Source organism: Anomaloglossus baeobatrachus, chromosome 4 (genome assembly GCF_048569485.1).
Source record: "Anomaloglossus baeobatrachus isolate aAnoBae1 chromosome 4, aAnoBae1.hap1, whole genome shotgun sequence".
Lineage (NCBI taxonomy): Eukaryota > Metazoa > Chordata > Amphibia > Anura > Aromobatidae > Anomaloglossus > Anomaloglossus baeobatrachus.
The window spans coordinates 276204264-276232162 of record NC_134356.1 but is presented as its reverse complement, the minus strand read 5'-3'; the positions used below and the strand labels follow the sequence as shown (position 1 = coordinate 276232162).

Below are 27899 nucleotides of genomic sequence, written 5' to 3'. Positions count from 1 at the left end.
CTGAGTGTCCAAAGACTAAGGGGTACTTTACATGCTGCGACATCGCTAGCAATTGCTAGCGATGTTGCGTGCGATAGCACCCGCCCCCGTCGTGTCTGCGATATTGTGTGATCGCTGCCGTAGCGAACATTATCGCTACGGCAGCGTCACACGCACATACCTGTTCAGTGACGTCGCTGTGACCGCCGAACAATCCCTCCCTTAAGGGGGAGGTGCATTTGGCGTCATAGCGACATCACTGCGGCGTCACTAAGCGTCCAGCCAATAGCAGAGGAGGGGCGGAGATGAGCGGGACGTAACATCCCGCCCATCTCCTTCCGCATTGCCGGTGGACACAGGTAAGGAGATGTTCGTCGTTCCCGTGATGTCACATATAGCGATGTTTGATGCCGCAGGAACGATGAACAACATCGTACCTGTGGCAGCAGCAATATTAAGGAAATGAATGATGTGTCAACGATCACCGTTTTGGAACAATTTTGCAATCGTTGATCGTCGCTCATTAGTGTTACACTCTGCGATGTTGCTACCGGCGCCGGATGTGCGTCACTAACGACGTGACCCCGACGATTTATCGGTAGCGATGTCACAGGGTGTAAAGTACCCTTAGGACTTGAAATAAATCAAGATCTGAATGTGACCAAATGCATATATAAATTGTACAGTGTTACATAAACCAAATTCTGCTTATTTTTACTTATTTGTAACATAAAAGACTGGTTCTCTTAAACTTCTTTTTACCTGCCTGTAGTCTAGCTACATGGGGGCAGAAGGTGAAGTTGCCTCTGAACCCTCGCTAGGAGGTCCAACCCAGAATGACCGCCACTCTTAACTGTAGCGGCATGCACTGGTGTGACAGCAGGATAAGGAGTTTGTGCAGGTCGGTAATAGATGGCGACAGGGCTAGAAATGGGACAAGTCAAATGTGTCTTTGCTGTAACCTCTGCAGATAAGTTGTGGCTGTAAGAAGTTGTCATGTCATTCTGGGTCAGATGGAGAAGATGGGAAGAGTCCCCTAATCAAGTAATCCACAATTAGGAATACCTGATTAGGGGACCACTCAGATGTTTCACTCCCTCTTCTGAGCTGTACCCCTAGCTACGCCTAGTGTAAATGAATAGTTATTGAGTAGTTATTAGGCTAAATGAGCAGTCATTTAAATGTACTACTTGCTCTTGTGTACTGTACTGTAAAAGCGCCCATACCCATGAGTTAGCAGTCATCTAATCTTTTATTCAGCCGACAACTATGTACCCTGACTTAGGGTACCGTCACACTTTAGCGACGCAGCAGCGATCCCACCAGCGATCTGACCTGGTCAGGATCGCTGCTGCATCGCTACATGGTCGCTGGTGAGCTGTCAAACAGGCAGATCTCACCAGAGACCAGCCCCCAGCCAGCAGCAACATGCAAGCGACGCTGCGCTTGCTCGGAGCCGGCGTCTGGAAGCTGTGGACACTGGTAACTAAGGTAAACATCGGGTATGGTTACCCGATGTATACCTTAGTTACCAGCGCACACCACTTAGCTTAGCGTGTGCAGGGAGCAGGAGCCGGCACTGGCAGCGTGAAAGCTGCGGAGGCTGGTAACGAAAGTAAATATCGGGTAACCACCTTGGTTACCCGATGTTTACCTTGGTTACAGCTTACTGCAGGCTGTCAGACGCCGGCTCCTGCTCCCTGCACATTCAGGATTGTTGCTCTCTCGCTGTCACACACAGCGATGTGTGCTTATCAGCGGGAGAGCAACAATAAAAAAACGAACCAGGTCTGTGTGTAACGAGCAGCAATCTCACAGCAGGGGCCAGATCATTGCTCAGTGTCACACACAGCGAGATCGCTAATGATGTCACAAAAAACGTGACTCAGCAGCGATCTCAGTAGCGATCTCGCTGTGTGTGAAGTACCCCTTACTAATGGAGATGATTATCTCAGCTGAGCATTTATGTTTTTTTCAAAAGGAAAGGGAGAAGTCTGCTGACAGTCGTACTTGGTAGCAGATTATCTCCTCTGAGAACAAAAGAATTGGGTGTTTAAATGAAATATGTCCAATCCTTCTCTACCCCATCATCATCTGTCGAAGGAGAGCCTTGAAGCCTGCATTTAGGAGTGCATGGTTAGCAGTCACACCCAGGCCCTGGAGCTTACGGCAGTGCAAAAGGCACATATGAGAAAAACAGTTCCATAAATGACCAATGATAGTTGGTGGCCGTGTTGGAAATTTTGCAGTGGGGCCCACCAGTTTCAAGTTCTGTCACTGCACTCCTACACATCAGATGGCTGTCCGGTCCTTCTGAGACTGGTTGTATAGGGGCTTTAACCAGGAACTGAAACAAGTAGCTCCTTGTCTGTAAAAACCTGAAAACCTTGTGCCTTGTATTAAGCATTGTGTTCCTAAGTACATAATCGATTTAATTAATGATACTGTGCCAATACCTATAGCAAGGAAAGTTTGAAGAACTCTGTATATTTCTGTTTTTAGAAGCAGTAATTTAATAAGTTAAATAAACAAAGTTCATTCATTACACTAGCCACTTGCCCAATCAGCTCTGATCCATCAAGGTATAGGCCCCAAAAGAACTATGAAGGTGTTTTGTGGTATTTAGCAAGAAGTTAGTAGTAGATCTTCATGAAGAAAACTCACTAAAATTATTTAATCCATATTAAAATACATCAGTCCATCCGGGAATTAAAAAATCCAATGAAAAATTAAGAATAGGAACGCGTTTCAGACTTCATGTTAGAAGCAGCAGTGCAGGCGCCCCTCCGCCCTCTCTATGTGGTGAAGATGGGAGAAGACAGGACACAGAGGAGGGGAGGGAATCCTGTGCTGGAGCCTTTGCACCGCAGGAGCAGCAAGTGACAGTGAACTGCTGCTCCCTGCGGCGCCCCGTCTGTTGTCTGCCAGAAGGGGCCCTGTGCGACTGGTGGCCATGGTAGTCACCTACCCAGCACTCTCCCGGCCCATTATTCTGTATACATGACTATGTGGGGCCCATTATTCTGTATGAAGGGCTGTATGGGGCCCATTATTCTGTTTGGAGGACTATATAGGACACAATATTCTATATGGAGGGCTATGTGGGATCCATTATTCTGTATGACGGACTATGTGGTTTTATTTTTCTATATGAAGGACTATGTGGGACCTATTGTTCTGTATGGTGAACTATGTGGGTCCCGTTATTCTATACAAAGAACTATGAGGGGCCCATTATTCTGTACAGAGAACTATGTGGGGCACATTATTCTGTTTAGAGGACTATGTGGGGCACATTATTCTGTATGAAGGACTGTATGGGGTCCATTATACTGTTTAGAGGACTATGTGGGGCACATTATTCTGTACGGAGGACTATGTGGTGCACATTATTCTGTATTAAGGACTGTATGGGGTCCATTATTCTGTATGGAGGACTATGTGGGACAGAATATTCTGTATCAAGGATTATGTGGGGTCCATTATTCTGTTTTTCAGAGCTATAAGGGGCACATTATTCTGGGGGCCCATTATTCTGTATGGAGGACTACGTGGGGCCCAGTATTCTGTTTGTAGGACTATGTAGAATATATTATTCTATATGAAGGACTATCTAGGACCCATTATTCTGTATGGAGGACTATCTGGGGCCCATTATTCTGTACAGAGGACTATGTGGGGCACATTATTCTGTATGGAGTACTATGTGGTGCACATTATTCTGTATGAAGAGCTATATGGGGCCCATTATTCTGTATGGACAACTATGTGGGGCACAAAATATTATATATGGGGGATTATGTTGGGTCCATTATTCTGCTATTCAGAACTATAAAGGGCACATTATTCTGTATAGAAGACTGTGTGGCAAATTATTTTGTTTAGATGGCAATGTGGGGTACATTTTTCTGTTTAGATTACTATGTGGGAACCATTATTCTGTCACATATAGTAGTAGCAGTAAATCCAGCTCACCATTATCGCTATCCACTCCTTGTTCAGACATCAAACATTAATAATAATACTGCTACAGTAGCGTATGCATACGCTACATGATGCATATGCTACTTTAATGTTTTTCTTGTGAATGTTTGATGTCCCATGTACCTGAATTTTCAAAGCAATAAAGAAGAAATTGTTAATTTGAGTGGGACCTTTCTGTTTTACTCTTTATTCTGTATGAATAACTATGTGGGGCCCATTATTCTGTTTGGAGGACTTGGTGGATCCCATTATTCTGTATGAAGGGCTGTGTGGGCCCATTATTCTGTATGAAGTGCTGTGTGGAGCCCATTATTCTGTATGGAGGTCTATGTGGGGCCCATTATTCTGTATGAAGGACTATGTGGGGCCCTTTATTCTGTATGGAGGGCTATGTGGGGTACGTTATTCTGTTTGGATGACTTTGTGGGGCACATTATTCTTATTCTTTTTAGAGGACTATGTGGGGCCCATTCTGTATGGGGGACTATATGGGGCCCATTATTCTGTATGGATGACTATATGGGGCCCATTATTCTGTATGAACTATTATGTGCGGCCCTTTATTCTGTATGGAGAACTATGAGGGGCACATTATTCTGTTTGGATGACTATGTGGGTCACATTATTCTGTTTAGAAAACTATATGGGCCCATTATTCTGTATGGAGGACTATATTGGGCCCATTATTCTGTTTGGAGGACTATGTGGGACCCATTATTCTGTATGGCGGACTACGGGAATACTCACAGACAGATGACAAAAGATGTAAACTGCCCAGGCCAAAAAAAACCCAATGCACTACCAGGATGCAGCAAAGCCTCCAATAAATGGAGACATCACAGGTGCAAAAGGAGCTAGATGGTAAAATTGCACACTTGTGGCTTGCATTGTTCACACATGCAGGTTCACAGTATCTGGTAAGCAGCCTATTAGTTATTCCCATCCCAATAGATGCCAGCAGGCTGCACCAGTACTAAATATGTGCTCCATGCAGGGGCAGTGACTATAATATGCAAGGCCTAACAAAAAGAGGCCTGGCTGCATCCTGTATAAAATATTCTGTGCAAAAGAATAAATAAATATATGAGGTATGGTAGGTAATGTGGCCATAGTATGGAAGCCCACAATCCATGTCACGGATCCTCATTTTTGTGGGTCCCTACACTAATATCTCATATATGTATATATATATATATATATATATATAAAAAAAACCACAACAAAAAAGAGGAATGAAATCCTCCAAAAGCTAAGCAAATACTCAGCCCGCTTACATCGATTGGGATGGGCGTAACTAATAGGCTGCTTACCAGATACTGTGAACCTGCATGTGTGAACAGTGACCTATGCAAGCCACAAGTGTGCAATTTTACCATCTTCCTTTTGCACCTGTGATGTCTCCATTTATTGGAGGCTTTGCTGCATCCTGGTAGTGCATTAGTGTTTTGGCCTGGGCAGTTTACATCTTCTACCATCTGTCTGTGAGTATTTGCTTAGCTTTTGGAGGATTTAATTCCTCTTTTTTGTTAATGGTGGACTACGTGGTTAACAAATTTTTCTATATGAAGGACTATGTGGGGCCCATTATTCTGTATGGAGGACTATGTGAGGCACATAATACTGTTTAGAGGACTATGTGGTGCATATTATTCTGTATGGAGGACTATGTGGGGCCCATTATTCTGTATGGAGGACTATGTGAGGCACATAATACTGTTTAGAGGACTATGTGGTGCATATTATTCTGTATGGAGGACTATGTGGGGTCTATTATTCTGTATGGAGGGCTATGTGGGGCTCATTTTTCTGTATGGAGGACTATGTGGTTTACATTATTCTGTTTGGAGAACTATGTGTGGCCCATTATTCTGTATGGAGGACTATGTGTGGCCCATTATTCTGCATAGAGGACTATGTTGGGTACATTCATCTGTTTGGAGGACTATGTGGACCCCATTATTCTGTATTGAGTGCTATGTGGGGTACATTATTCTGCCTGGAAGAGTAATTGAGGTTCATTAATCTGTGTGGAGGACTATGTGGGGCCCATTATTCTGTATGGAGGACTATGTGTGGCCCATTATTCTGCATACAGGACTATGTTGGGTACATTCATCTGTTTGGAGGACTATGTGGACCCCATTATTCTGTATTGAGTGCTATGTGGGGTACATTATTCTGCCTGGAAGAGTAATTGAGGTTCATTAATCTGTGTGGAGGACTATGTGGGGCCCATTATTCTGTATGGAGGGCTATGTGGGGCCCATTATTCTGTATGGAGGGCTATGTGGGGCACATTAGTCTGTATGGAGGACTATGTGGGGCCCACGACTAGGTTGGCCCTCAACTTTGTCCAAGTTTTTAATGTTGGTCTTCTGTGTATTTGAGTTGAACAGGCCTGCTTTAGAGGGAACTCAAATTTTATACTTGCTGCCTGATCCACAGGCAGCATCAGACATTGGCTGTTAGATTTTAGATATGCATATTTACCTCTGAAACACTGTGTCATTTCAGAGAAAACTAACTTCATTGACTGGCTGAGAACCAAGCTGCATGGGAGAGTAGGCAGACAGGTAGCTCCATGGTGGCTTCTCCCTGCCTGCCCCTCTTGAATGACAGGTCTTTTCCTGCTTGCTTTTTTAGAGAGTACTGCAGTGTTTCAGATTGAAACATACAGGGCAGAAATCATGCAACATGTTGCTTGCGGAACAGGCAACATGTATAAACTTTCGGGTTCTTAACTTTTTTTGTTCTCAATTTGTACTATAATACTGTAGCTGTACTGTGGGATTAGACAAAGCAGGCTAGTCTTTTTTCCCATATGCTCTAATGAATATTGAGTTCCTTTGATCCGTAATTCAGCTATGCCACTTTTGGCAGATATTGTCCACTTCTTCTGAGATGTTCTGAGCAAACTTTGCATTAGTTTGGGATGGCTAATAGACACTTGCCTTGATTCTGCAGGTTTGGAATCCATTATTAGAGAATGAATTGTAATTCCCTAACATACTTTAAAAAGAAACCCTTTATGAGGCTAAGATGAGGCGCAGGGATACCCACAATCCTACTGCTGTCCAGTGATTTTGTCAGCACTATCTGTTTATTACAGCCAGTAATCTTCTTGTGAGACAACAGACACTGGCATAATGTAGGCACATCTGCTGAGATGGCTCCTTAGAAACAACCGAGTTTATTTTTTTATTGTTCTACATCTTTGAAACAATCCAGTCCAATATTAAAAATAATTGTATACAGAATTAAATCTTCGATACGTCTTTAAAGGTATTTTTTTCTGAATGTTTTACTATATATAAATCCATCTGAGCTCTCTAACAAGTTAGGTATCTTTTTCTGCGAGTTCTGGGATCCGCATTCTTGCATAAACTTGTAACCAGACTTCTATACTGTTGTGTGGCGCTCCCTTGTGGTGTTCTGGAAAATTGTAATGGAACACCTCCCCCTAGTCACCCTCAGTTCTCCCTCCTTTACTACTTCATTGACTCTAAGCAGCCAAAAGCCAGCCCCCTGAGTGAGATCAGAGCAGCCCCGCAGCACAGGGGGAAAAGTCAATACAATCAGTATAAGAGCCCAGGACAGAGGGAGGTGAAAAGTGGAGAGCCAAACACTAGCATCTCACTAAGCAGCATGGCCCTAGCAGCACTCTGCTGTCTCACACTCCAGCTATGGAGCATTCTCTTCTGTGTATTTGCACAAGCAGAGGCTGCTCAGCAGCAAGAAGACAGCTTGTACATGTGGATTGATGCTCACCAAGCAAGAGTGTTAATAGGTACAAACCTTTGGCTGGGGATTCAATAGAAATCACATTTTAAGGGTATTTTCCAAGTTTCTGATGTTCGTTGGTCAGTAATGTGGCGCACTGAATGCACACAATGCACATGTACCTGTCTTCTCATCACCTTAACATTTGTTCTCAGGCTTTGAAGAGGATATTTTGATTGTTTCTGAGGGGAAAATGGCACCATTCACTCATGATTTTAGAAAAGCCCAGCAGAGGATGCCAGCTATTCCTGTCAATATTCAGGCAATGAACTTTACTTGGAAAGCCACTGGCCAGGTACGTCCAGAAGAATGATATCTCTGACAGCTAGAATTGACAAGTGATTGAATGTGAGCTAATGATGGCGTGTGGTTTGGTTTGTGTTTATATCGAAATCATGTAACGCCCTTGTGTCATGAAGAGTTAACTGTACAGTACTTAGACATGAAATAGTGAGTAGTTATATTATATATTATTATTATTGTATTAATACTATTATTAGTATAATATGTTAATATCATTGGTATGGTATGTTAACACTATGACATACCTGACCAAGAATGACCACTATGACATACCTGACCATACTTATATATACTATACTTATATCCCTGACCATACTTATACCCCCGAATTGTAAAACTCTGCGGATATGTTGGTGCTATAGAAAAAGATTATTAATATTATTAGTATAAGAATAGTATATATAAGAAAAGATGCATTAAAGACTATATGTTTTATGATTAACATAAATATTTATAATATGAATTATGATATTATCATCATCCATAATATCAGTATGTACGAACATCTGAAAAGCATTCATCTTTATAGGAAGAATATATAACAGTATTTCTTAGCAAGTGAACAAAGTTTGGCCGGATGTCCCATGTGTTCAGATAGGTCATGTGGTTGGCAGAGATCTGGCAATGTTCGGATCTTGTTGTGCCATTTAATATTTCAGGAGGCAATGTGAGTCCCCATGCAGCTGCCCCAGAAGCCCAGCTGCTCAAACACAAAACTGACTGTAAATATGTCACACATAGTAACTTGAAAGAGAAACAAAAATGTGTGTTTAACCTTTCTTTCAAGTTCATCCAAAAACAAGGCCTTCATCAAAGCGGCACGGCGACATAGTGGGTAAACTATCCCCAGAGCATTGCAGTAAGAGTGGTCATGTGTCATTGTGATCTGAGAAGACACGCAGGCTGCCAATTCCAAGTAGTTGAGTAACTGCTTCTATAAATCTGCCCCAGAAATAAGCCCCCTTGTCATACTCTTAAGCTACGTTCCCACGATCAGTATTGGTTGAGTTTTTGACGCTACAGAATTTCTGCACCATTTTCGCACCTTAGTTACTTGCTTTTTTTTTTATTTCATTTTTGTGTGTGTTTTTGATAGTGTTTTTATAGCGTTTTTCATGTTGCTTTTTTATAGAGTTTTTGACCCTCAGTTTTATTGCGTTTTTGCAGTATTTTTTACCTTGCATTTTATTACGTTTTTATAATATTTTTGACCCTGCATTTTTATACCATTTTTGACACTGTGTTTTTATAGCGTTTTTGACACTGCGTTTTTATAGCATGTTTGACTTTTTTTTTGTCTCTGTTTGGTGTGTTATCCTTGAAATAAATACTGTGGTTCCTTTCTTGAAGAAGAAGCTTGTAATGGCTTTGAAACGCGTCACCCACTTCTCTCCAGTCCAGTGGTGTATCCTGGATCTTCTTTTAGAAAGTCTTCAGCAGCAGCGCGGAGTGAACACATCTTCTGCCCTTTTTCTGCATCCTTTAAATAAATCTGTTTTGTTTATTAAATTTCTTGGTATTGCCCTAACTCGTTGCGGATTGCATGCGTTTTGGTGCGTTTCGGTCACGTAAACATATCAAAAACACATGTGTTTTTTCACATTTAATGCAAGTCTATAGGGTAATTCTGCACAGAAGACAAAATGTACTCACAGGAGAAATTGACATAATGCGGTTAGGAAAAATGCACCACAGATCACTCTACACAGTGTAAAAATGAAGCACAGTGGGCATGAGATTTCTATAAATCCCATCCACTTTGCTTATACGCTGCGTTTTTGATGCAGCAAATATAGACAGCGCCAAAACGCGAGTAACACTCATCATGGGCATAGACCCTAATAGAAAATAAGATCCACGTCTGTGTAAATACCTGAGGAATCTCTGTGAATGTGGATCAATCGTTCATTCATCAAGCATAATTAATATTTTTTTTTATTAATATTTACTTTCTTGCCTAATATCAGTAGTTCAAATTCTTTCCAGTAATAATTACCAGTGATTCTAACCAGAGAAAATATACCGCACTCAAGGGACATATACCTTTACAGTGCTGCATGTCACCGAACAGAGGAAATACCTTATTTCCTGACCTCTGGGGCAGAATTTCCAAAATGGAATGTCGATATGTTTACATTCTGTGGGCATGACTTCTTTTTCCTTAAAGGGGTTCACATATCAAGAATGTGTCTCCCAGCCTTTAATATTGAGATCCTGTTCTTCTGTGGTATTTTGCATCTTGGTGTTGTAGACATGCCACCAGGGATCAAAGCACAATGCTGCTGAAATCCCACTTCATTTAGTCCAGCGAGCATGTGCATGCCATCTGTTCTATCTGATAGAAAACAGCGGTAAACCACTCAAACTTTGGCCAAAAAAGGCTTTAGTGCTTAGAGATGAGATGCGAGGCACCTTGTAAGCTACATCTGGTTTCCATAGTAGTTTACATAGTATAAATGTTCAGTACACAACCTCGGTTCTACACAGTGCACAAGATATCATTAATGTCATGCAGATCAGTCAGTGAAATTTCTGAGACATGAAGAGAGAAATTAAGTATTACATGTCTGCAATATGCAGTGAATATTGTGTCATTAATATACCCCTGACCTAACACCATCCTGGATAGCACTAGGTAGTCCTATCTTTCTAGTTCTAGTAGCAAAGCTTTATATTTGCTGTGATTATATCAATTATTACATGATGTTTTTATAATGCTTATTTCACTACATGTTGTATTTTTTTATGGAATGTCTTTTATCTAATATCTTATTCATTAGTTATGTAGTTTGATTAAAATTTTAGATATACCGGTAATTTCCTATATATTAAAATTGCCCCCCAAGAAGTGCATCAATTAAAAAAAATATAATGCGTAACTTACATTGCTAGCTATGATGGGGTTGTCTGTCTCGTTGGTACCCATGCCCATTCTATAAAGAAGGGTGTGCAATCTCTACCTGCTGGATCCATTAATCATTTTACAACATAGGTCGTATTTGTCCTGCATTATTCCCCGCCCATGTCTTTTGATCTGATCATCAGACGTGCAGCTAACAGGTGCGGGTGGATTCGACATCCACCCTTTTTTGTTAACTAGTTAGATTATGCTGTCAAATTCTGACAGTGCTCTATTACGCTTTGGCAGGCATTGTGTTGTTACGCGCCACCATCGGTGTTCCTGTGACATGATCACAAGGCGCCACTAGGTTGTCATGACAAATGATGACCCTGTTGCTGTCATGACTCACTTCCTGTGAATGCCCGGCAGAGCGGCGGCACTCACAGGAGATCAGCATTTTTGCTCAAGACGCAAAAAATAAGCCATCACTGAGCCTCAAATCCTGAAAAATGAGAACGCTACGGATATTGGACAATAGCGACAAAAGTGAAATTCTTTTTTATATATATATATATATATATATATATATATATATAATATGTATACAAACTTTTGAATTTTTTTTCCACCTCTTAGATAAAAATAAAACTATACGTGTTTGGTATCTACAAACTCATACTGATTTGGGGAATCATAATACCAGGTCAGTTTTACCATATAGTGAACATGGTAATTAAAAACCCCCAAACACTTTTTTACAATATCACTGCACTTGGAATTTTTTTCCTGTTTTCCAATACAATCTGTGGCAAAATGAATGGTGTCATTCAAAAGTACAACTCGTCCCACAAAATACAAGCCCTCATATGGGTATATTGACAGAAAAATAAAAAGGTTATGGCTCCTGGAAAAAGGGAAGGATAAAACAAAAACGAAAATCTCTCGGGGATGAAAGGGGTTATAACTTATAATACGTCTATAGCTTATTGTTAATGCTGTTGCCATGAAAATGTGATATATTTCTGATTTTTCTACTCATAGCAGCTTATTGCTGATGAGAATCCCTACACTAAGACAAACCAGTACAATTAACTTGTCACCAGGCGAGCCAGCAGGAAACATTTTGTCGAAACCAGGCTAACTTTATATACACTCCTCAACATTGAAATTCCAAGACTTAGAAGGAAAAGTAATGGAATTATGGAAATCACAGGGTGGATAAACACATTAACGATATGCAAATGTTGAAAAATGGAAACAACATTTTAAAACATTTCTAACTATTCAGTATAGAGTATGAGCGCCACACACGGAAATACACACACTTATGCTTCTTGGTATACTATCAGTAAGGTTAGCTTATAGGTGCAGGTGGATAGGAGATCCACCTCTTGTTAACTAGTTAGATCACGTTGTCAAGCCTTGACAGCGTGATTTAACACACGCCTGCGGGGATCGCACCATTCCCCGTCTCCATTGGTGGCATGGTGTCATGACAGCTGGGGGTCAGCTAAGTCATGATGAAGTTTCTCTGTATGCCGGCTGAGCACCGGCACTCACAGGAGACCAGCATTTCTGCTGATCAGAGTGATGCCGAAGCATCGCTCTTAACTGCTAACTGCAGAAGCGACGGGACAGTGTAGGCATAAAGTCCCCTACGTGGACTAGTAAAGTCAATAAAAAGTAAAAAAATATTTTTTTTAAATATGAAAAAAGAGAAACCCAAAAGTTTAAAATCTCCTGCCTATTGCCCCATTGAAATTAAAACCATAAAAAATACACATATCCGATATTGTCGTGTTCAGAAATGCCCGATCTATCAAAATATAAAATAAATTAATCCAGTTGGTAAATGGTGTACGAGAAAAAAATCAAACTGCCAGAATTCCGTTTTTTTGGTTGCCGCATAATTGCAATAAAATGCAATAACAGTCAATCAAAACATCACATCTACCCAAAAATGGTGTAATTAAGCATCAAGAAGATGCAAAAAAAATAAGCTGTCATTGAGCCCCAGATCCCGAAAAATAAGAACGCTACTGCTACTGGTCTTCAAAAATGGCACTAAAAAACACAATTCTTTTTTTGGGGGGCAAATTTCTATTTTTTTTCACCACTTAGATAAAAGTAAAACTATACATGTTTGGTATCTACAAACTTGTACTGACCTGGGGAATCATAATGCCAGGTCAGGTTTTACCATACAAAAAGACCGGGCTCGTGAAAACAGTATATTGCGTAAGGAGATAAAGAACCAGCATAAGGAAAAGCACTCCACAATTAGTAAGATCAACCAACCTTTATTAAAGACAAAATCATTAAACCAATTAAAATCAGCCCTGGGACAGTGTTCACATGCAAATATGCACCCCACCACAAAGACAATACAGACCCAAATCACATGTGGTAATAACAGGGTTCAATAAACAAGACATACATGTATGTCTATACAGAACACAATGGTTCCTACAATGTACTAGATAAACCAAAAATCAAGTATAGAACAACCAAAGAACCCATGAGAGGGAAAGTAATAATTGAAAGCAGTTGAGCCGCCCCAGGGCTATGGGGTACTCGGTCCCAGGTCTTATATTTACGGGGACAGTTCACTGGGTGGCCATTGCCTGGTTCCGTGACAGTGGGGGTCGCTTGAAGAGGGGTTATATACAGGGGAGATGAAAGAGTTTATGTTGTGACACCACTTGCGGGTTGTGGCTAGATAGATGGAGCCGCCGCTGCACAGTCTATTGCCACTGGGGCTGGTGGTGATGGCAGCTTCTATGGTGTACCATCTGCAAGTAGGGCTGAGCCCCAGGGGGTGGATGATGGAGTGCGGCATGGAAATAACGGAGACCACACGATGGCAATGCAGTGCAACTGGTATTTACTCACAGCGGTGGTAATGCTGGTTCAGTGAGGATGGCTGGTTTCGACCCCTGGCCCCTTTTGTCCCAGTGTCGGTGTGGTAACCTGGTGGCTTCTATCCCCTGCACCTCTCACTGGTTTGGTGGAACCCCATGGCTTGGAGCATCTTAGGGTCCCCTACTTTTTGTCAGCAGTCTCTGGTCCATACGGTGGGCAGCGTGAACCCTGTAGGGTCGGTGTTCTGTTCCAGTCCCTGGCTCTCTCGTTACTGCTATTGCCCCCGGATTCTTGGGTCAGTGAGGTCCTGGATGGTCCCCTCACTGTGCAGGTATTTGTCAGGTAGCTGGAAGCGTTCGCCTGACCTAGGGCCCTGTGCAACGTCGGTGCTATGGTTCCAGGGGTACCTTGTTGTACCCTCCCTGGCAACCACTCTCCTTCACCAGCTAGGTCACTGCTACACAATCTCGTCTGAAGACACGTCCATCTCTTACAACTGTCACTACAGAGTGACTTACTATCTCACTCCTCCCCCCTGGTTGTTGTCTAGTGGACTGGATCAGCTCCACCCCTGGTTGGCCATCCATTGGGTCCCCAACTAGTCAGTCACCAATGATTGGGAGAGGGAACTGAGGATGTTATGTGTTTTGATGTTACCGGCACTGGTTTTCCAGGTCCCTGGGGGGTAGGCCCTGCATCTTTGACAAGATGCAGTACCTACTAGTGCCCTGACGGGTTCAGGGGCGATACACAGTCTCACTTGGATTCCCGCATCCTTTTTATGCCAGGACCTTTTCCTGGCATCTACCTGGGCTGGTATTGTATGGGTCCACCTTTTGATCCAAGTGTGACTGCTTTCAGGGACTATTTATATATTTCTCTTTGTTAGTTCTATGGTTGTTCTTTGGTTTATCCAGGATATTGTAGGAATCATTGTGTGATTCTATCTAGACATATATGTATTTCTTGTTTATTGGACCCTGTTGTTAACACGTGTTTTGGGGCTGTATTGTCCTAGTGGTGGGTTACAGATTTTAATGTGGGCACTGTCCCAGTTCTGACTTTGTATTTAATAAAGGTTGTTTGATCTCATCATTATTCATGGAGCGCTTTTCCTTATGCTGGTTCTTTTTCTCCTGTCGCCAGTTTTACCATATAGTGAACATGGTAAATATAAAAAAAAAACAAAAAAAAAGTATTGTGCAGTAACACTTTTTTTGCAATTTCACTGCACTTTGTAAAATATGTAGCAGAATTAATGGTGTCATTTAAAAATACAACTTGTCCTGCAAAAAATAAGCCCTCAAACGGCTATATTGATGGAAAAATAAATAAAAGTTGTGGCTCTTTGAAAAAAGGGAAAAAAAAACGAAAACAAAAAAAGGCAAATTGCCCGACAGTGAAGTGGTTAAAGAGGTAGCTTCATCTTCCTTAATGGGTAAAATTGCATAGGATACAGATTGTGTTGACATCAAGTAGGGGCATTGCGTTGTTATTCGGCACCAGGCTCCCAAAACTCTCGAGTGGTGCGTCTTTGTTTCCAGCCCATTAGCCATATCGGCCTGTCTGCCAGACAGAAACGGGCGACAAGCAGGATCTGGCACATGGGTCACAGTGTGCCCAGGTCTGCACTAGAGCCACATAATTGCTACAATATGCAGTAATCTTCTATTTCTCACAAGTTTACTTGAATTAAGAGAAAAGTATCTTAATGCATTCATGCCAAGACATGTATTGCAATCAGTTTAAAGTCAAGCAGCTGGCTTTGTTGATTAGCTTGTTGTTCTGCCAATGTGGAAAGTATTGTTTTCACCAGAACACTAAAAATGGCATACATTCTGAAAATACTTATGCAACAAGTCTAAGAAATGATTGTTGCCTTAAACTGGTCTATTCAAAGGTCAGTTTGTATGTGTATGGTATGTGCATAACAGGAACTCTTTGAAGTCCTAAACTCTAACATACTTTATAGAGCTAACCCTAATAATTTTGGCACTGCTAATGGGCACTGCTGTGAGACTTTCAGACAGTATAATGGTAAATAAAAATTATGGTCAGTACTATGAGCCTCTCTTTCTATTAATTGTCATTACATTGAGGAATACACTGATAACAATTATCATAATAAGAATATTGATAAGAGCTACTATAGTGATACTACAGTCCCTGACAGAAGTTCTGTTGCTTATCCATGTTCTGTAAATAAAAGCTTATAACCTGATTTTAAATTCATCCATTGGTTTCATAAATTACTCTTTTGAAAACTTAAACCCTCCCAAATTTGGTTTAGGTTCTGAAAATAAACTTGTTGCAAAGCAGAAATATTGATCATTTAATCAACACAGAAAGGTCAGATTTTGGCAAGACAAAAGTTTTGTCGCCTTGTCATATAATGCACCCAATCCTAATTTACATTCCCACCTATGCTCACTAAATGATCGGTTAATTAGTGGGTGTGTATAAACAGAAACCCAGCACCCCAGACCTTCAGTTGAACTGCAACTTGACCTCTGTCAACATGCCAAAAATTCACCCTGTGACCAAAGCCTTGATTACAAAGAGGCTGAAGATCAGATCCACTTCAGAGGTGGCTGGAACCTTTAATGTGTCTCAGCGTCAAGTACAAAGAATTGAATAAAGATTTGAAGAGACTGGAGATGTTTTTGATAAGCCCAGGTCCCGCAGACCCCGCAAGACAACTGCTCGGGAGGAACGTTTCTTGGTTAGAAAATCCAAAGCCAGCCCCTCTTCCACTGCAGCAGAGCTCCAAAAGGCCTGGTCATCTCAAGTCCCTGTCAACTAGAACAGTTTGTAGGATTCTGTCTCGAGATGGCCTCCATGGTCGAATCAGTGCCCAGAAGCCAGCACTAAACAACAGGCAATTAAAAAAAAATGTGGCATTTGCCAAGTCCCACAGCCTGCTAGACAGATGGACGCTGGAAAAGTGGCATTTGGTGGATATCTCTGATGAATCTTCAGTTGAATTACACCACAGCCACCGCAAATACTGCAGGAGACCTACTGGAGCCCGTATGGATCCAGAAAACAGTTTAGTTTGGTGGTGGAAAGATCATGGTTTGGGGTTACATTCAGTATGGGGGTGTGTGAAACATTTGCAAGGTGGAAGGCAATATCAATAACCTAAAATATCAAGAAGTATTAGCTACCTCTTACATTCCTAAACATAAAAGGGGTCAAATTCTGCAGCAGGATGGTGCTCCATCTCATACAACCATCTCTACAACAAAGTTCCTCCTGGCAAAGAAGATCAAGGTGCTCAAGGACTGGCCAGACTAGTCACCAGACATGAACATCATTGAGCATGTTTGGGGTAGGATGAAAGAGGAAGCTTGGAAGACAAAACCAAAGAATCTAGATGAACTCTGGGAGGCATGTAAGACTGCATTCTTTGCTATTCCTGATGACTTAATCAATAAATTGTATGAATCATTGTTGAACCGCATGGATGCAGTCCTTCAAGCTCATAGAAGTCACACAAAATATTAAATATGGCTCTAATAGCACCACAAATTAATTCTCCAATGTTATGCAACATATCTTTGTATTAGAAGTTAATTATTTGTTTGAATTTCACATTACTTTCTGTGGGCGACAAAACATTTATCTTGCCAAAATCTGACCTTTCTGTGTTCATTAAATGATCAATATTTCAGCTTTGCAGCAACTTTATTTTCATAACCTAAACCAAATTTGGGAGGGTTTCAGCTTTCAAAAGAGTAATTTATAAAACCAATAGATGAATTTAAAGTCGGGTTATAAGCTTTTATTTACATAACATGGATAAGCGACAGAACCTCTGTCAGGGACTGTATATTCTAACTGGTATTGTCGTGACTGCCATTATTGAGTGGCTTTCTCAACTATATGAGCTGTACTTTTTACATCTTTTGCTATGTTGTCTTATTGTATGGTCTTGCATTAACACAAGCTGCTCTATAGCTTTTTTTTATGTGGGTGTAACTATTGTATGTGCCTTTTTCCCCTTGTTCTTACTGTGCCACAGCACTAATTAGTGGTCCCTTAAAGGTAGAATAACTGTGTGGGACAAAGAAACTGTAAAGTGAAAACAATTTTTGGATAGTTCACCAAATTTCAATTTACGACTTAGAGCCCAGTAAGGCTTCAAATGCAGTGGTTCTTTGGATCCCATGGAATATTTAATGTGATAAAATAAAAATGTCTTATGGATTTTATCTAGGGCTGGGTGGTCCTGGACTGTAAAAGACTAGATCCACACAATTTCAAAGATACCCGGGTGACGGGCCCGGGATTCCGGGTGTTTGATATGGATTTGGCCCTGGTGGCACACTGCTTCCGGGTCGCGCATTCACTTCTTGTGTCGCGCATTAGACTCATCGCATACACACTGCCTTCCCTGCTTTCCCCGCCCTCCGGCCGTCCTGCCGTCTGTGATTGGTTGCAGTCAAAAGTGCCCCCAGCTTGTGTAACCGCATCTACTTTCAATCACTAATAGATGCTGTACACGGGTCAGTACTGAGGTCTAAAAATAAATAAATAAATAAAAATTGGAGCATGGTCCCCCGGTATTTTTACCTCAATTATTTAAATAAATGAATAATTTCAAAAAACGACGTGCGGTCCCCCACAATTTTCATACCCAGCCATGATAAAGCCAGCTGGGGGCTGGTATTCTCAGGCTGGGGAGACCCAACCTAAAAATATCAGCATCCAGCCACTCAGAATTGTCACATCCATTAGATGCGACAAGCCAGGCGCTTTATTGGCTCTTCCCATTGCCCTGGTGCAGTGACAATCAGGGTAATAGCAGGGGTTAATAACAGCCCGCAGCTGCTACTAAACCCGAGATTAGTTATGGCAGGCATCTATGAGACAGTCGCATCACTAATTTGTAAGTGAAAGTAAATAAACACAGACACTGACAAAATCCTTTATTTGGAATAAAAGACAAAAAACACCCTATTTCACCCCTTTATTAACCTCCAAACACATCTGCAGGTCCGAAGTAATCGGCACGAGATCCCATGGCAATTCAGCTCTGCTACTTCTGAATCTCACAGCGAGCACCATAGTACATATCTGCGTGCTGTGAGTGCCAACAGACAATGACCGTCACTCAGGTTATTTGCGGTCACCGCTCGAGAGTATCACGGTTCTCCACCTCTAACAGCAGGTAACCTGACCTCATTAAAGTTAGTGACCTCACCTCAGGTGAGACCTGCATCTCCTGGCAGAAAACCACAGGGGTTTTTTCGTTGCTGAAAATTTTACACCATATTCTTGCACCCAATCTACACATCCTGGCAAAACGCGTGTTTTATTAACGTATTTGTTCCCACGGTTTTGCCACAAGTTTTTGCCACGGTATTCTGCCAGGAGGTGCACATTTGGTGCTGAAGTCGTCTGCACCAGATTACAGCACCAAATTTGCACATCCTGGCAGAAAAAAAACAACTTTTTTTGCATTTTTGGGCCAAGGGATACAAATTTGGTGTTAAATATATACTCTATAATCCTGCACCCAATCTACACCTCCTGGCAAAAAAATGCATCACTTCCGCATCATACCGCTTGCGGTAGTGATGAATTTTTTTTGCCAGGAAGTGTAGATTGGGTGCAGGAATATGGTGTAAAAATTTCAGCACCAAATTTGCATCTCTTGGCTGAAAAATGGAAACAAAACTTTTTTTATTCTACCAGGAGGTGCAAATGTGGTGCTGAAATCCGGTGCAGATGATTTTACCACCAAATGTGCACCTCCAGGCAAATAACCCAGGCAAAAACGGTGTAAAAAATGCGTTAAAAAAAACACATTTTTTTGTCAGGAGGCCCAGCTCTAATTTTAACATTTGGATCAGTGCTTGACTAGTTTTGAAATTTTGATTACTAAAGAAGGAAAGAAATTACAATATTTAACTAGCTGCAAATAATTGCATATAAGAAGCTAAACAGTTAGCGACTAAAGAGTATTATGGTCATGAAGATATTTGTGATTGACAGCAATTGCCAATGGGAAGATACACTGAAAAGCAAAAGGGTAACAATGTTTTGAGGTTTTGACTTTCAGGCTCACCATCCACTGCAGCTTCGAACATTAGACTATTTTCATTATATAGACAATCATCTTGGCTATCTCCTACATGAGTTTGACTTGCAACTATTTAGCATATGATTAGTTATGCGGATTCTTGTCATATCGCTGCATTGTTACTGTTTTACTCCTAGAAATCTGCATTAACTTTGTATTATTTTGTTATTGTTTTGTAAATCCACCATTGGCTTTCAAACATGTTCTAAACCGAATTCTGATCCCAGGTCACTTCTACATGTTCCCAATGTTGGGAACTAACTTGGGTATATATACAGCTTTTATTTCAACTCTACCCACAAGTGTTCGATTGGGTTGAGGTCTGGGGACTGTGTGGGAAAATTCAGCACTCAAACTTCATTGTCATTGAACAATTTCTCCACCAATCTCAATGTATGTTTAGTGTCTTTGTTCTACTGGTACATTATGTTTTCCTAATCATACCCATAGTTCTTGAGTGTATGAAGTAACTAGTCTTGTAGGATCCTCACATATAACTCAGCATTGAGACCACCATTGATACTGGTCAAGTACCTAATGCCTATGGCTGTGACATAACCCCATATTCTAATCTTTTACCGTCCACTTCTCATACTTTTTTGTAAACTTGAGCTAATGCTTCCTATGATGATACTGAAATTAAGGCTTCTTCACCTTTTTTGAGGCCACCATTCCAGGCTTGTGTAACATGTATCTCACGGTGCTTGCATGGACATCTGTGATCTCACTATTACGAAGCAAATGAGCCATTTGTCGTGCCAGAACTGATAGACCTTGTGATGAGCTGACTTGTGGATGCCGATATTTTGCCTGGATGTCCACCTCTTGGCTTTTGAAAGGACGGACTGACATTATTCCATATTTTTACATCTGACATGGCACTCACATGATGCAGTTTGGCAATTTTCATGGTTGAGAGACCACTATCGATGAGCTGGATGATGCTCTGTTTTCTTGTGAAATGTTCGTGGCTGCTCCCTGATTCAAACCAGTGATCTTTCACTTGGGAATCAACCTAATAACTCACTGAGCTATTAGGGAATGTGAGAACACGTTGTTATTTGTAGTATACAGGAAGAAAAAGATTGTTCAAACCCCAGGAGAAAAACAATAACAATACATTGACATGACAACAATCTGCATAACTAATCATATGCTAAATAGTTGCAAGTCAGATTTATGTATGAGATAGCCAAGATGATGGTCTATAAAATGAAGGTAGTCTCACACTCAAAGCTGTAGTGGATGGTGAGATATGGAGCCTGAAAGTCAAAAGTTCAAAACATTGTTACCTTTTGTTCATCAGTGTACATTGACTGTGCTGTAATTCACTGGAAGGGAATTGAGCAGTATTAGAAGGAACCCATATGGGCCAGAGCCTCTTCATTTCTTCATGGTGATCAGACATTGATGACATTCCTAATCAATATGCTGTTGTCAGTGTTAATATGTTGGAAAAATATTAATCACACACTTATACAACAATAATCAAAAAATATTAACTCCCCTTTTCATTTGGTCTCCAAGCTCCAAATGATGACACCTCCCATAAGACCTGTACACAAATGTATCATACATAATAATGAATATACTGCACTCACTGGGCAGGATTAACACATACATAAACAGATACTGTCAGTACAGGACATACAATATAATAATAATATAATATAATAATAATACTAGAGACTACAATTTATTTCAGCTTTTATATCTTTCATCATAGAAAGTCATAGTTTCATAGTATTCAAGTGGTTAGTATTGGGTAGCATTGCTTTTAAACTGTCTAACTTGTGTCTTCCATATTGGATACCCTTCCACAAGTTTCAAGTTGCTGGAATTCTGGCTCAGTCCTCCTGCCAAAATTGGTCTGAGTCAGGTTTATAGGACTCCTTGCCGTTTTTCAGTATCCTATACATTTTCTATGGGTTTGAGATCAGGGCTCTGTGATGGCCACTGTATTGTGAGTATATTGCATAGTGTATATATTATATTGTATAGTGAGTTTTTGCTTTCATAGGTGACACTGGTCTCTGCTCAATCTTTACTTACAACGTGCAATGACAGTGCGCTCTGTTGCCGGCTCGTCACTTCTGATCAGAGCCGACGTAAGAGTGCATTATCACTGTGCACTGAAAAGACACAGTGACAAGATTGTACTGAGCATCTGTCAGAAATTTTTATTTGTCCTAAGACAATGGTAAGCGCTTGACCCAAACCTACTTAAAATTCTGCAGCTGGTTTTTAGGCACAAACCACCCCAAAAAATTGCCCAGAAAGAGTTAATAAATTTAAAGAAGATTTTTCAATTAATGAAAATTCTTACAAACCAGCGCTGAAAAATAAGAATAAGGACTATTTTAAACTTTTAATACTAACAATACTCCCTAACAATAAAAACACACTTGGTTCCTGCAAATATAAGGACAATACACATAAAAATTAATGAGCACACTATTACTATACAGTCAAGGGGCCCCGGCCGGTGGCACCCACAAATATTAAAAGTTACTGGTATTGATGGTGTGATCAGAAAAAAGTTTTTTATCTCAAAAAATTATATAAAAATGATGAAAAAAGGCAGTTAAAATGTTGCAGAAGGTTTTTCCAAGGAGGTACTGGGATCGTACTCGCCCGTGCACAAAGGCAATCTTCCTGCTTACAAGTGTCTGCCCTGAGATGAATAATTTACTGTTTGTTTAGATTGTCACTGACAGCCACGCTGCACTCATTCACGGTCCCTGGTTAGGGTTGGATACACCGCGCTCCTATTGAGGAGTCTAGCAGTAAATGGATCAGTGCACCGGGGGCCCGTTACAGGTCCCCAGTGTATATTACCTGACACCGATGTCACCGAGGAAAGTTCCGTGAAATGTGGTCCTTGCGTGGAGTGATTTTTTGGCTCTTGTCTGGAATAGAAGGTTGGTGCTAAATCGCAGTGTGTAAAATCTTCAAATCCAGAGTACAAGATGCCGATTCAAGGATTAATAGAGCAGGGCTGCTCTGCCCTGGATTATGGACTCCTCCGTACACCTGCCTAGGCGTTCACCTGCCAGTGAACCGGCAGGCTCCGTAGTCGGTAAAGAACAGATGGACAGACAGTTACGTCTCCTTCACAGTGGTATACTGAGCAAGATCCGACACGTGTTTCGGGGGCGTTAACGGTCCCCTTCCTCAAGGATAGCTCAGTCATTCCTTTGAGGCCTATTTATAGTTAAAAAATATATATATACACAACTGCAGTTTCCCACAGAGACAATACAACACCTAAATGCAGAAAATACCTAAATTCACATGCAAAATTCATATATACAGCGATCGTATTACATGATATGTTTAGTGCAGAGACTTTTTTTACAGAGATTTTTTCTTTTTCTATTATTTTTTAGGGAGAATTCCTCCAAATAACTTTTCCAGGAATATTTAATTAGCCAAAAATTTTTTTATATATGTATATAATACTCCAAATTTAACTACTTCCCCCAAAAATTCATAAAAACTCGTTAATAAGGCATAAGCACCAACACATGGATACTAGGAAGGGTTCAAAAATATATATCCGGATATTTTATACAAAAAAATAAATAAATATAAAAAATATAAAAATATAACTTTAAAAACTAAAAATTGCCTGTATTCAATAAAAGGATTTTTTTATTTTTATTATAATGATTCTTTTTATTTCTATTTTTAACTTATTTTATATGTATATGTGATTGTTTTGCAATTATTTCTTACTTCTTAGATAAAAATTCCTTCAAATACACATTTGTATAAAAACCCCTTTTATGAAAAACTTTTTCAAGATTTATTCTTTATTTACATTTTTATTTTCATTTTTTTGGTATTTATTTTTATTTTTATTTACTTCTAGTTTTGGTGTTTTTCCTATTTTCCAGCTATTAAAAACAACTCCAGTTTATAAAAACTCTACACCATAAAAAATAAATATATATAGGGGAAAAAAATATATATATTTACGGAGTTTAACCCGTTAAGCATATACATATATACATAAATACACACATAAAGGTGCATACATGCATAATTCAGTTCGCACGGTCAAAAAAAGGGGGGGGGGGATACATATTTATGTGTGGGTAACTCAGTCAAAGGCAAAGAGCTCAATGTCATTGTTGAGTCCATTCGGTCTCAATGTGTTCAACTCAAAAATCCATTGGCTCTCAGCCCTTGACATTTTTCTAATAAAATCACCTCCCCTCCAATCTTTCATTACCCTTTGTATACCCCAAACTTGAGAGCTCTTTGCCTTTGACTGAGTTACCCACACATAAATATGTATCCCCCCCCCCCTTTTTTTGACCGTGCGAACTGAATTATGCATGTATGCACCTTTATGTGTGTATTTATGTATATATGTATATGCTTAACGGGTTAAACTCCGTAAATATATATATTTTTTTCCCCTATATATATTTATTTTTTATGGTGTAGAGTTTTTATAAACTGGAGTTGTTTTTAATAGCTGGAAAATAGGAAAAACACCAAAACTAGAAGTAAATAAAAATAAAAATAAATACCAAAAAAATGAAAATAAAAATGTAAATAAAGAATAAATCTTGAAAAAGTTTTTAATAAAAGGGGTTTTTATACAAATGTGTATTTGAAGGAATTTTTATCTAAGAAGTAAGAAATAATTGCAAAACAATCACATATACATATAAAATAAGTTAAAAATAGAAATAAAAAGAATCATTATAATAAAAAATAAAAAAATCCTTTTATTGAATACAGGCAATTTTTAGTTTTTAAAGTTATATTTTTATATTTTTTATATTTATTTATTTTTTTTGTATAAAATATCCGGATATATATTTTTGAACCCTTCCTAGTATCCATGTGTTGGTGCTTATGCCTTATTAACGAGTTTTTATGAATTTTTGGGGGAAGTAGTTAAATTTGGAGTATTATATACATATATAAAACATTTTTTGGCTAATTAAATATTCCTGGAAAAGTTATTTGGAGGAATTCTCCCTAAAAAATAATAGAAAAAGAAAAAATCTCTGTAAAAAAAGTCTCTGCACTAAACATATCATGTAATACGATCGCTGTATATATGAAATTTGCATGTGAATTTAGGTATTTTCTGCATTTAGGTGTTGTATTGTCTCTGTGGGAAACTGCAGTTGTGTATATATATATTTTTTAACTATAAATAGGTCTCAAAGGAATGACTGAGCTATCCTTGAGGAAGGGGACCGTTAACGCCCCCGAAACACGTGTCGGATCTTGCTCAGTATACCACTGTGAAGGAGACGTAACTGTCTGTCCATCTGTTCTTTACCGACTACGGAGCCTGCCGGTTCACTGGCAGGTGAACGCCTAGGCAGGTGTACGGAGGAGTCCATAATCCAGGGCAGAGCAGCCCTGCTCTATTAATCCTTGAATCGGCATCTTGTACTCTGGATTTGAAGATTTTACACACTGCGATTTAGCACCAACCTTCTATTCCAGACAAGAGCCAAAAAATCACTCCACGCAAGGACCACATTTCACGGAACTTTCCTCGGTGACATCGGTGTCAGGTAATATACACTGGGGACCTGTAACGGGCCCCCGGTGCACTGATCCATTTACTGCTAGACTCCTCAATAGGAGCGCGGTGTATCCAACCCTAACCAGGGACCGAGAATGAGTGCAGCGTGGCTGTCAGTGACAATCTAAACAAACAGTAAATTATTCATCTCAGGGCAGACACTTGTAAGCAGGAAGATTGCCTTTGTGCACGGGCGAGTACGATCCCAGTACCTCCTTGGAAAAACCTTCTGCAACATTTTAACTGCCTTTTTTCATCATTTTTATATAATTTTTTGAGATAAAAAACTTTTTTCTGATCACACCATCAATACCAGTAACTTTTAATATTTGTGGGTGCCACCGGCCGGGGCCCCTTGACTGTATAGTAATAGTGTGCTCATTAATTTTTATGTGTATTGTCCTTATATTTGCAGGAACCAAGTGTGTTTTTATTGTTAGGGAGTATTGTTAGTATTAAAAGTTTAAAATAGTCCTTATTCTTATTTTTCAGCGCTGGTTTGTAAGAATTTTCATTAATTGAAAAATCTTCTTTAAATCTGTCAGAAATTGACAACCTTTGCATGTTCATGACCCCACCAGCCCCTGAAATGGTGGTCACAGATGACACTTTGTTTTTGGGAGAGGGCAGGGGCTGTGGTTGTGGACGCAGCTTCTGCCATCAATGATTACTCGTTTGAGTATCCCAGTATGCATTGTGATTCTCAAACAAAGTGTCACCAAAGAGGAAGTACTAAAAAAAAAAATAAAGACATTAGGTAGTGAGGGAAGGGGAAGGAATTTTAATTTTTTAATTAAAGTATATTAGAAAAAAGATTAGATTATGACATTAGATAGACATTTAGGATTAACATAAAATTTAGTTTCATACCACCACTTTAAAATCTTGTTTCAATATCTCCACTTTATTTTCCTGCCTCATAATGCCAACTATTTTGTGAAGGACACCAGACCCTTCTGGTAAGCATGCCAAAAACTGGAAGCTGCCATTCCCATTCTTCACATTTGGAAGGTGTCCTTAGGGTTTCAAGCTTCTCTCTTTTTCCTCCATACATAATGATGTTTTTTTGATTGGTCAGACCAGAGATATTTCTCCAAACAGTAACATTTTTGTTCCCATTTGCAGTTGAAACCAAAACCCGTCTTTTTTTGGTGGGTTTGGACTTTGCTAAGTGGCCTTTCAAGACAAATCGATATTGAACACGTTTCATGGTGATATTGATATTTTTTTTTCCTTCCGCATCTTCAAAAGGTGTTTTCTGTTGTTCTTAGTTTGATTTCTATTTTTCACAACAAAGTACGTTCATCTCTAGGTGACATAACACGACTTCTTCCTGGAGATTTGATAACTGCTTGGTCCCTTGATGACAAAAGTTACAGATAATTTTTTTAACAGATGATTGTGGTACTTTCAGGCGTTTGGAACATCATCCAAAGGATGTTTGAAACTAGTGGAGGTTCAAAATTCCCTCCAGTTTCCTCCCACACTCCAAACACATAGACATACTGATAGGAAATTTAGATTGTGAGCCCCAATGGGGACAGTGATCATAATGTCTGTCAAGCGCTACAGAATATGATGGCACCATATAAGCTATACATAATAATAATAATAATAATAATAATAATAATAATAATAATATTAATTTATGTAGTCTGGCTGGTTTGTTCTGATTTTTCCAGACTTTAAAAGGAACAAATAGGCCTTGAATGTAGGCCTTAAAATTCTGTCACATGTACACTTCCAAGTAGCTCTAATAATGTTAACTAGCAGACCAGAAGCCTTTAAAGCCATGGCATAATTTTCTGGAAATGAAAAATATTTAAAAGTGGTTTGTCATTGAATTAAAAATCCAGCAAAAACAATCTTTACATATAAGTGCATCTCAATATAATAGAATATCCTCAAAAAGTTAATTTATTTCAGTAATTCAGCCAATGAAAACCCAAAAGTCATTATACAAGAAAATTAGAATAATTACCACAAAACACCTGTAAAGGCTTCCTAAGCATTTTTCATCCCTTTGTTTAGTTCAGTAGGCTACACAATCATGGGGAAGACTGCTGACTTGACAGATGTCCAGAAGGCAATCATTGACACACTCCACAAGGAGGGTAAGCCACAAAAGGTCATTGCTAAAGAAGCTGGCTGTTCACAGATTGCTGTGTCCAAACATATTAATGGAAAGTTGAGTGGAAGGAAAAAGGGTGGTAGAAAAAGGTGCACAAGCAATCAGGATAACCGCAGCCTTGAAAGGATTGTTAAGAAAATCCCATTCAAAAATTTGGTGGAGATTCACAAGGAGTGGACTGCTGCTGGAGTTAGTGCTTCAAGAGCTACCACACACAGACCTATCCAGTACATAGGCTACAACTGTTGCATTCCTTGCATCAAGCCACTCATGACCAATAGACAATGCCAGAAGTGTCTCACCTTGACCAAGGAGAAAAATAACTGGACTGTTGCTCAGTGGTCCAAGGTGTTGTTTTCAGATGAAAGCA

General features: G+C 39.9%; 1 protein-coding gene across 1 annotated transcript in view; it reads left to right on the top strand.

The window, feature by feature from the left end:
• The first annotated feature begins 7515 nt into the window (after positions 1–7515).
• WIF1 (Wnt inhibitory factor 1) overlaps positions 7516–27899 on the top strand; it is a 227450-nt gene continuing 207066 nt past the window's right edge. The window contains exons 1-2 of the mRNA XM_075342460.1: positions 7516–7750; positions 7899–8038. Of these exons, the coding sequence (XP_075198575.1) occupies positions 7609–7750; positions 7899–8038 (282 nt within the window). The 5' untranslated portion in view covers positions 7516–7608. The remainder of the gene's footprint in view (positions 7751–7898; positions 8039–27899) is intronic.